General features: G+C 50.4%; 1 protein-coding gene across 1 annotated transcript in view; it reads right to left on the bottom strand.

Moving 5' to 3' along the window:
- Positions 1-408: 408 nt before the first annotated feature.
- Positions 409-11,522, bottom strand: part of LOC139261518 (zinc finger protein 521-like) — a 671,704-nt gene continuing 660,590 nt past the window's right edge. Inside the window, exon 8 of the mRNA XM_070877069.1 lies at positions 409-1,096. Within this exon, the coding sequence (XP_070733170.1) occupies positions 1,067-1,096 (30 nt within the window). The 3' untranslated portion in view covers positions 409-1,066. The remainder of the gene's footprint in view (positions 1,097-11,522) is intronic.

Genomic DNA, 11,522 nt, shown 5'->3' with positions numbered 1-11,522 from the left:
ACTTTTGCTTTTGCCGTACTTGGGCCCCCAAAAATCGGGCGTGACTCTTCAAGTACGCCAAAAAAAAAATGCTTCGGGGAAAATTGAGCCCAGAGCGAAGGGCGGCGGACGTTCGTGACTTCGCGGTAAACAACGCAAACCTGCCCCCCCATGCCTCGTGCTGCTCATTTATACCGACAGCGCTTAGAAAAAGGCATTTTAAGACGACGTCGGTATTTCACAGTCGCGTAAATTGGGCACCCATAATGCAATAGTTAAGGGTCATGCACTCTGGGACATCTGGTGTGGAGAGGAGGGTAGGTCGCGGGGTCAAATGTCGAGCTGGAGAATGAGCCTTGCCTTGGTTTCCACCGTCTCCTCGAACCCTCGAGCAGATAACCACCCGGGGAAGATAAAAAAAAGCACGTCAATGATACATGGGGGTTTATTTCTTAATATGAACACAGTTATTCCAGTAAAATCCAGTTTCAGACAGCAGAATAAACACTAATAACAGTTATGGGTAAGCATGATTTAATTTGACTTGGAAAGTTGATTGTACAGAAGTTTGTTAAAGAAAGTTTGAACACAAAGGTCTCCCCCAGTGACTTCTAGAAGGAAAGGCTTCGATGTTTGCTATACAGTACACCTATCACATGTATGATAATGCTATTGGTATTATGGCAATGCTTACAGATACAGTCCATGTTTGTTGGGGCGGGTGAGGAGGGGGGCATGGGGGGTGGGAGGGGAGGGTCAGCTCTGGACTGGCCAAAGGGATCAGTAACATAATGCATGTGTAACACTTTATATATACTATATATAGTATATATACACACACACACACACACACACTCACACACACAGAAAATCTGTATGTTGGCTTAAAGGTTCAAACAACATGAAAAAAAAATCATTTGTTTCGACTGATGCAAGTTTAGTGTGTTTTTTCTTTATATTATAATACAATGCTCTTTTTATTTCCACTCCAAAATGTCTGTCTTTTGAAAACACTCCCGTGCGGAAGTCATGTCATTTTACTGAAGTCGCCTTCCCGAAGCACACAGGCAAGCACCTTGTCGGGGCATTAACTAGTGTGTTGCGTCATCGCATGGTTCTGTAACAACAAAAAGAACATTAGGCGTTGAGGTGAGTCTGTTGGACGACACATCCGCTGAAGATACATCCGCACAGCACTGCCCCCCGCCCTGTCATCAAGATCCACGGCGCGGCCCTGGACAACGTGGACCACCTCCCATACCTCGGGAGCCTCTTATCAGCAAGGGCAGACATCAACGACGGGATCCAACACCGCCTCCAGTGCGCCAGTGCAGCCTTCGGCCGCCTGAGGAAGAGAGTGTCTGAAGACCAGGCCCTCAAATCTGCCACCAAGCTCATGGCCTACAGGGCTGTAGTGATACCCGCCCTCCTGCATGGCTCAGAGACATGGACCATGTACAGTGGACACCTCAAGTGGCTGGAGAAATACCACCAACGATGTCTCCGCAAGATCCTACAAATCCCCTGGGAGGACAGGCGCACCAACGTTAGCGTCCTCGTCCAGGCCAACATCCCCCAGCATCGAAGCACTGACCACACTCGAGCAGCTCCGCTGGGCAGGGCCACATTGTCCGCATGCCCCAGACACGAGACTCCCAAAGCAAGCGCTCTACTCGGAACTCCTACACGGCAAGCGAGCCCCAGGTGGGCAGAGGAAACGTTACAGGGACACCCTCAAAGCCTCCCTGATAAAGTGCAACATCCCCACCGACACCTGGGAGTCCCTGGCCAAAGAACGCCCTAAGTGGAGGAAGTGCATCCGGGAGGGCGCTGAGCACCTCGAGTCTCGTCGCCGAGAGCATGCAGAAACCAAGCGCAGGCAGCGGAAGGAGCGTGCGGCAAACCAGTCCCACCCACTCCTTCCCTCAACCACTGTCTGTCCCACCTGTGACAGAGACTGTAATTCCCGTATTGGACTGTACAGTCACCTAAGAACTCATGCTAAGAGTGGAAGCAAGTCTTCCTCGATTCCGAGGGACTGCCTAAGATGATGATGATGATGATGATGAGCCAAATGCCAATACTGGGTACCATATTTCATCTTTTCTTCAAAGCATTTAAATCTCTTAATCTCCAGAGTATATCTGGACATATATCCAGCTAAATGGCTGACACACGCATTTTAATCAATCACTGAGTTCATTGCTTAACTTTGTCAAATACGTCACACACCAACAACAACATTGTATTTATATAGCGCCTTTAACGCAGTGAAACGTCCCAAGGCGCTTTCCAGGAATATCATGAGATAAAACAGTTTGACACCGAGCCGCATAAGGAGAAATTAGCGCAGGTGACCAAAAGCTTGGTCAAAGAGGTAAGTTTTCAGGAGCGTCTTGAAGGAGGAAAGAGAGGTAGAGAGGTGGAGAGGTTTAGGGAGGGAGTTCCAGAGCTTGGGGCCCAGGCAACAGAAGGTACGGCCACCAACGGTGGAGCGATTATAATCAGGGATGCTCAAGAGGGCAGAATTGGAGACTTAAAATATAACCATAAATGGCTACATTTAATCCAATAGTTAGCAATTCACTTTAACCTTCACGTATAGAGTACGAAAGTGTGCAAATTATGATGAACCGGTATAAAACGCTGGTTCGGCCTCAACTGGTTCTGGGCACCACACTTTAGGAAGGATGTGAAGGCCTTAGAGAGAGTGCAGGGGAGATTTACGAGAATGGTTCCAGGGATGAGGGACTTCAGTTACGGGGATAGACTGGAGAAGCTGGGGTTGTTCTCCTTGGAGCAGAGAAGGTTGAGAGATTTGATCGAGGTGTTCAAAATCATGAGGAGTCTGGACAGAATAGAGAGAGAGAAACTGTTCCCATTGGTGGAAGGGTCGAGAACCAGATTTAAGGCGATTGGCAGAAGAACCAAAGGCGACATGAGGAAAAACATTTTTACGCAGCGAGTGGTTAGGATCTGGAATGCGCTGCCTGAGAGGGTGGTGGAGGCAGACTCAATCGTGGCTTTCAAAAGGGAGTTGGATAAGTACCTGAAGGAACAAAAATTGGCAGGGCTCTGGGGAAAGGGCGGGGGAGTGGGACTGGCTGAGGTGCTCTTGCAGAGAGCCAGCATGGGCTCGACGGGCCGAATGGCCTCCTTCTGTGTTGTTACCGTTCTATGATTCTATAACCTCGATATTGGCAAGACTTAATGACAAAGCTTTGAGAGTGTCCTGCAGCTGTTTGTCACTCCTTTCGTAAGGAGACGCACTGCAGCAACTCGCCAAGGTTTCTTCGGCAGCACCTCCCAAACCCGTGACCTCTACCGCCTGGAAGGACAAGGGCAGCAGGCGCATGGGAACACCACCACCTCCACGTTCCCAAGCACCAGGAGTGTTTTACTTTCTCTGTTATCTATTTTCTAGCTACGTGGAGATGGTTCCGAATGGAAAAACAATTGGGACAGACAATGGAAGTGGCAGGTCGCGGGGGGGGGGGGGAATGGAATTAATTGGAGGGCTCGTTCAAGGAGCTGGAACAGGCACAAAGGGCTGAATAAAATCATAGAAAAATTACGACACAGAAGGAGGTCATTCGGCCCAGCGTGTCCGTGCCGGCCGACCAAGAGCTACCCAGCCTTATCCCACTTTCCAGCTCTCGGTCCGTAGCCCTGTAGGTTACGGCACTTTAAGCGCACATCCAAGTACTTTTTAAATGTGGTGAGGGTTTCTGCCTCTACCACCCTTTCAGGCCGTGAGTTCCAGACCCCCACCACCCTCTGGGTGAAGAAATTTCCCCTCAAATGCATCTACCAATGACTTTAAACCTTTGCCCACTGGTTATTGACCTCTCTACTAAGGGAAACAGGTCCTTCCTGTCCACTCTATCCAGGCCCCTCATAATTATACACACCTCAATCAGGTCTCCCTTCAGCCTCCTCTGTTCCAAAGAAAGCAGACCCAGCAGCTCCAATCTTTCCTCATGGCCAAAATTCTCCAGTCCAGGCAACATTCTTGTAAATCTCCTCTGCACCCTCTCCAGTGCAATCACATCTTTCCTGTAATGTGGTGACCAGAACTGCACACAGTACTCCAGCTGCGGCCTAACCAGTGTTTTATACAGTTCAAGCATAACCCCCCTGCTCTTGTATTCTATGTCTGCGCTAATAAAGGCAAGTATTCCATATGCCTTCTTAACCACCTTATCTACCTGGCCTGCTACCTTCAGGGATCTGTGAACCTGCACTCCCAGGTCCCCCTGTTCCTCCACAACTCTCACTTGCTTTGGAGGCAGTTCAGAGAAGGTTCACTCGGTTGATTCCGGGGATGAAGGGGTTGACTTATGAGGAAAGGTTGAGTAGGTTGGGCCTCTACTCATTGGAATTCAGAAGAATGAGAGGTGATCTTATCGAAACGTATAAGATTATGAGGGGGCTTGACAAGGTGGATGCAGAGAGGATGTTTCCACTGATGGGGGAGACTAGAACTAGCGGGCATCATCTTAGAATAAGGGGCCGCCCATTTAAAACTGAGATGAGGAGAAATTTCTTCTCTCAGAGAATTGTAAATCTGTGGAATTCACTGCCTCAGAGAGCTGTGGAAGCCGGGACATTGAATATATTTAAGGTGGAAATAGACAGATTTTTGGGCGATAAGGGAGTAAAGGATTATGGGGAGCGGGCGGGGAAGTGGAGCTGAGTCCATGATCAGATCAGCCATGATCTTATTAAATGGCGGAGCGGGCTCGAGGGGCCGTATGGCCTACTCCTGCTCCTATTTCTTATGTTCTTATATTCTCAGTATCCTCCCATTTATTGTGTATTCCCTTGCCTTGTTGCCCCTCCCCTTTGCCGTATGATTGGATAATACTGAACTTGGATGCGATATGATGAATGCCGTTTCCCAAACTCACTTAACTCTGAATGGAGCGAAAGTCCAGCCCTAATGAAATAAGGGCTAATATCTATTTAATGAAGAGTTTTTTTGCTGAGTTTGGCTCATTCACCAACATTTTAATTAATTTGGTTGATGACACAAGGAGAAGCTGTTCATGCAAAGAAACAGCAGAACTCCAAAGCGGAACCTAATTATTTGAAGCCGGTACAGATTTATCGTTCTGTTCAAAAAAAGAGGATGGGAAAAATAAAGGATTGAACAGAGTCATAACTACGTACATTACAACAGCAACTGCACTTCGAATAATACTTCATTGGCTGTAAAGCGCTTTGGGACGTCCTGAGGTCGTGAAAGACGCTATAGAAATGCAGGCCTCACTGATCATTCTTAACCGATAAGGGAATAAGGGGTTATGGGGAGCGGGCAGGGAAGTGGAGCTGAGTCCATGATCGGATCAGCCATGATCGTATTAAATGGCGGAGCAGGCTCGAGGGGCCGTATGGCTGACTCCTGCTCCTATTTCTTATGTTAATCTGGATAGGGTGTGAATGGCGCAGTAATGACCATCTGCCATTATAGACAAAGAGGAAAAAAGATTTTTTATTAGGAGTAGGAGTTGGCCATACGGCCCCTCGAGCCTGCTCTGCCATTCAATGAGAGCATAGCTGATCTTCGACCTCAAGTCCACTTTCCCGCCCGATCCCCATATCACTCAATTCCCCGAGAGTCCAGAAACCTATCGATCTCGGCCTTGAATGTTTTAACCAATAAGGGAATTAAGGGTTATGGGGAGTGGGCGGGTAAGTGGAGCTGGATCCACGGCCAGATCAGCCATGATCTTTTTAAATGGCGGAGCAGGCTCGAGAGGCTAGATGGCCTACTCCTGTTCCTAATTCTTATGTTCTTATGTTCTTGAATATACTCAATGATGCAGCCCCCACAGCCCTCTGGGGCAGAGAATTCCAAAGATTCACCACCCTCTGAGTGAAGAAATTCCTCCTCATCTCAGTCCTAAATGGCCGACCCCTTTTGGTCTCCTTATCTAAGGAAGGATATATTTGCCTTGGAGGTGGTGCAACGAAGGTTCACCAGACTGATTCCTGGGATGAGAGGGTGGTCCTATGAGGAGAGATTGAGGAGATTGGGCCGATACTGTCTGGAGTTTGTCCTGAGACTGTGACCCCTGGTTCTAGACTCTCCAGCCAGGGGGAAATACCCTGCATCCACCCTGTCAAGCCCCCTCAGAATCTTGTGTGTTTCAATGAGATCACCTCTCATTCTTCTAAACTCCAGACAGTATCGGCCCAATCTCCTCAATCTCTCCTCATAGGACCACCGTCTCATCCCAGGAATCAGTCTGGTGAACCTTCGTTGTACCACCTCCAAGGCAAATATATCCTTCCTTAGATAAGGAGACCAAAACTGTGCAGAGAAGGAGGCCATTCGGCCCATCTAGGCTCTTTCGAAGAGCAATCCAGGCAGTCCCACTGACCCCGCTCTTTCCCCACATCCCTGCAATGTGTTTCTCCCTCAAGTATCTATCCAATTCCACTGAGTCTGTCTCCACCACCCTCTCAGGCAACGCATTCCAGATCCTAACCACTCGCTGCGTAAAAGTTTTCCCCTTGTGTCGCCAATGGCTCTTTTGCCAATCAGCTTAAACCTTTTAAAAGTGAGATGTCGCCTGTATAAAAATAAAGTACAGAAATATAAGCAGCTTATTTAAATCTGCTTCCCAAATGGCGGTCATTCAGGAACGCCTGCCTGTGGCTGGAAAGTTGGCGCTAATGGGGTGGGGGAAGAGACTTTTCTGCAAAGCTCGGCTTTTTCCGCCATTGAGAGACCTGCCACAACTAGCCAATTTAAAACCGAGTTGAGAAGGAATTTCTTCTCCCAGAGGGTTGTGAATCTGTGGAATTCTCTGCCCAAGGAAGCAGTTGAGGCTAGTTCATTGAATGTATTCAAGTCACAGATAGATAGATTTTTAACCAACAAGGGAATTAAGGGTTACGGGGAGCGGGCGGGTAAGTGGAGCTGAGTCCACGGGCGGTAAGGCGTTTGTGCCATGTTGGCGCCCCCTGTTGGGTGCATACGGGAGGCGCAACTGCACCGAGTTGTCATCATCACAGGCAGTCCCTCGGAATCGAGGAAGACTTGCTTCCACTCTAAAAGTGAGTTCTCGGGTGACTGTACAGTCCAATACGAGAACCACAGTCTCTGTCACAGGTGGGACAGACAGTGGTTGAGGGAAAGGGTGGGTGGGGATTCTGGTTTGCCGCACGCTCCTTCCGCTGCCTGCGCTTGGTTTCTGCACGCTCTCGGCGACGAGACTCGAGGTGCTCAGCGCCCTCCCGGATGCTCTTCCTCCACTTAGGGCGGTCTTTGGCCAGGGACTCCCAGGTGTCGGTGGGGATGTTGCATTTTATCAGGGAGGCTTTGAGGGTGTCCCTGTAACGTTTCCTCTGCCCACCTTTGGCTCGTTTGCCGTGAAGGAGTTCCGAGTAGAGCGCTTGCTTTGGGAGTCTCATGTCGGGCATGCGGACAATGTGGCCCGCCCAGCGGAGCTGGTCAAGTGTGGTCAGTGCTTCGATGCTGGGGATGTTGGCCTGGTCGAAGATGCTAACGTTGGTGCAGGGATGGAGTAGGTGGTTAGGGAACGCAGTTTGTGGCACGGACCTAAGATAATAGCTTCGGTCTTTCAAACAGTTAGTCGGGAGTAATGTCTGCTCTGGATGTGGGGGACAAGCAATCTGACAATTTAGAGACCGTGGAGGGGTGGAGAGATGTGGTGGTGAGGTAGAGCTGGGTGTCAGCGTACGCTAATGTTGGTGCGTCTGTCCTCCCAAAGGATTGAGGGGTTATGGGGAGCGCGCAGGGAAGTGGAGCTGAGTCCATGATCGGATCAGCCATGATCGTAATGAATGGCGGAGCAGGCTCGAGGGGCCGAATGGCCGACTCCTGCTCCTATTTCTTATGTTCTTGTGTAGACTGTGTCGAGGTTAATTATTTTAATCTCCACTTCTGGCGGGAACCCGAATTTCTCGATGGGGGCGGGATTTCCATGCCTAGCGCTAAAGTCTCGTGCCTCCCGAATGTTACCCCCCCCCCCCCCGAACGGGGCGATATTGAATTTCACCCCCTTAGTGTCACTACCAGTGGGAGCACTACCGTTCCCCGGGATAGTCAGCATCCCTTCATGCATTTCTCAGCCGCAGACAGGGAATCCTGGTTCACTTTATTTAGCAACGGTCGACATTACTCTTAAAAAAAACATCGACTCCAATGGCTCCACAGGATTAGGCCGCAAGTGGCTGATTGTAAGGAATCGCAGAAATTTACAGCACAGAAGGAGGCCATTCGGCCCATCGTGTCCACGCCGGCCGACCAAGAGCTACCCAGCCTAATCCCACTTTCCAGCTCTCGGTCTGTAGCCCTGTAGGTTACGGCACTTCAGGTGCACATCCAAGTACTTTTTAAATGTGGTGAGGGTTTCTGCCTCTACCGCCCTTTCAGGTCGTGAGTTCCAGACCCCCACCACCCTCTGGGTGAAGAAATTTCCCCTCAAATCTCCTCTAAACCTCCCCCCAATTACTTTAAATCTATGCCCCCTGGTTGTTGACCCCTCTGCTAAGAGAAATAGGCCCTTTCTATCCACTCTATCCAGGCCCCTCATAATTTTATACCTCTCAATGAGGTCTCCCCTCAGCCTCCTCTGTTCCAAAGAAAACAATCCCAGCCTATCCAATCTTTCCTCACAGCTAAAATTCTCCAGTCCAGGCAGCATCCTCGTCTGTCGAGTTTTGAGAGAATAAAGAGCGAGACAATTGCGAGATTAATTCCCCAGTCTGTTCCCACTGAGCTAGGCCTGAGTCACAGCTGATATAAGATCGTCACCGATAAATGCAACGGGGAATTTAGGAGAAACTTCTTTACCCAGAGAGCGGTGAGAATGTGGAACTCGCTGCCACAGGGAGGGGTTGAGGCGAATAGTATCGATGTATTTAAGGGGAGGCTGGATAAACACATGAGGGAGAAAGGAATAGAAGGATATGGGGATGGGGTGAGATGGAGAGGGGTGGGAGGGGGCTGGTGTGGAGGAGAGGCGGAGAGGTTTAGGGAGGGAATTCCAGAGATTAGGGTCGAACCTGCTGAAGGTTAGAGGGCCAGTACTTCCATCAAGACTCTTTCTTCTAAAGTCATGTTGGTGGCTGAGCATATCATATATCAGCAAATGGTTGGAAGAGTAAATCGATGAGAGAATATAGGATTTCTTTAGTAAGAAATTTTCATTAAGGCAGGCAACTGAGGCTGTGATCTTTCTCTGGACTGGAGCAGACATAGAGATAGGGAGGGGTGTAGGGCTGGAGGAGGTTACAGAGATAGGGAGGGGTGTAGGGCTGGAGGGGGTTACAGAGATAGGGAGGGGTGTAGGGGCTGGAGAAGGTTACAGAGATAGGGAGGGGTGTAGGGGCTGGAGAAGGTTACAGAGATAGGGATAGGTGTAGGGGCTGGAGGAGGTTACAGAGATAGGGAGGGGTGTAGGGGCTGGAGAAGGTTACAGAGATAGGGATAGGTGTAGGGCTGGAGGAGATTACAGAGATAGGGAGGGAGCGAGGCCATGGAGGGATTTGAAAACAAGGATGAGAATTTTAAAATCGAGGCGTTGCTTAACCGGGAGTCAATGTAGGTCAGCGAGCACAGGGGGCGATGGGTGAGCGGGACTTGGTGCGAGTTAGGACGCGGGGCAGCGAGCACAGGGGGTGATGGGTGAGCGGGACTTGGTGCGAGTTAGGACACAGAGCAGCCGAGTTTTGCTAAGCCACACAGCCATGCAACTACATAAGAACATAACAAATAGGAGCAGGAGTAGGCCATTCGGCCCCTCGAGCCTGCTCCGCCATTCAATAAGATCATAGCTGATCATTGACCTCAACTCCACTTTCCCGCCCGAACCCCATAGACCCAAAAATCTAGCGATCTCCGCCTTGAATATACTCAACGACTCAGCATTCACAGCCCTCCGAGTGAAGAAATTCCTCTTCATCTCAGTCATTCCCACATTACAACATTGACTACACTCCAAAAAGTACTTCATTGGCTGTAAAGCGCTTTGAGACATTCGGTGGTCGTGAAAGGTGCTATAGAAATGCAACTATTTTGGTCGAACGTTAAATCAAGCGCCCCTTTTTGGCAAGGGCACTAGAACCCACAAATTAACAAATGAAACTTTAACGGAAACTTTAAACAGTCAATTAAAATTTGGTTGCCGGGCGTGATGATGCACTCCAGTCCCTCCGGTGCCCACCTCTCGCGGAAGGCCGCGAGCGTACCGGTGGACACCGCGTGCTCCATCTCCAGGGGCACCCTGGCTCGGATGTACCCGCGGAAGAGAGGCAGGCAGTCGGGCTGAACGACCCCCTCGACCGCCCGCTGCCTGGACCGGCTGATGGCCCCCTTGGCCAGGCCCAGGAGCAGTTCTACGAGGAGGCCCTCGGACCTACCCGCTCCCCTCCGCACAGGGTGCAGTACAAGTCTTTCTTTCAAGTCTTTCTCGATAAAGGCCGACCCCTTTATCCTGAGACTGTGACCACCCCTGGTTCCAGACTCTCCAGCCCGAGGGAACAATCTGTCTGGAGACAATGTGCAGGTTTTTTCAACGTGAGATTTCACGCATGCGCGAGATTTTGAGCGGGCCACGCAGCCCGTTAAAGGGACGGTGTACCCCAAAAAGAGTTAGCAGGGGGGAGATTGGCCAAGGATAGAACCTTGCAGCGACACACACACACACACACACACACACACCAGAGGTAACGGTGCGGGAACTGGAAGACAAGCAATTGCAGGAAAATCTCCGGAAACGATTGGATAGAAAGGGAGTGGCTACCAGGCGAGGACAGACGCATCCAGCTGGGAAGTGGAGGGGAGGCGTTGGAGGGTGGGATTTCGGGCTGAGGTAATTGCTGCAATTGTGGGAAACGCGGCAGCCAATTTGCGCACAGCAAGCTCCCATAAACAGCATCAGCACCATCATCATCACAGGCAGTCCCTCGGAATCGAGGAAGACTTGCTTCCACTCTAAAAGTGAGTTCTCCGGTGACTGAACAGTCCAATACGGGAATTACAGTCTCTGTCACAGGTGGGACAGACAGTGGTTGAGGGAAAGGGTGGGTGGGGAGTCTGGTTTGCCGCACGCTCCTTCCGCTGCCTGCGCTTGCTTTCTGCATGCTCTCAGCGACGAGACTCGAGGTGCTCAGCGCCCTCCCGGATGCTCTTCCTCCACTTTGGGCGGTCTTTGGCCAGGGACTCCCAGGTGTCGGTGGGGATGTTGCATTTTATCAGGGAGGCTTTGAGGGTGTCCGTGTAACGTTTCCTCTGCCCACCTGGGGCTCGCTTGCCGTGTAGGAGTTCCGAGTAGAGCGCTTGCTTTGGGAGTCTCGTGTCAGGCATACGGACAATGTGGCCCTGCCCAGCGGAGCTGATCGAGTGTGGTCAGTGCTTCGATGCTGGGGATGAGCAGATAATCTGTTTTTAGTGATCGTGGTGATCCTAGACAAGTAACACAGGAGATTCTAACAGCTCATTTCAATCACAACTGCACGGACTGGGCCAGAGCAGCTTTCTAAATGGAAGACGATAAAGAGGACACAGT

This window comes from Pristiophorus japonicus, chromosome 1 (genome assembly GCF_044704955.1).
Source record: "Pristiophorus japonicus isolate sPriJap1 chromosome 1, sPriJap1.hap1, whole genome shotgun sequence".
Lineage (NCBI taxonomy): Eukaryota > Metazoa > Chordata > Chondrichthyes > Pristiophoridae > Pristiophorus > Pristiophorus japonicus.
This window is presented reverse-complemented; position numbering and strand designations above follow the sequence as displayed.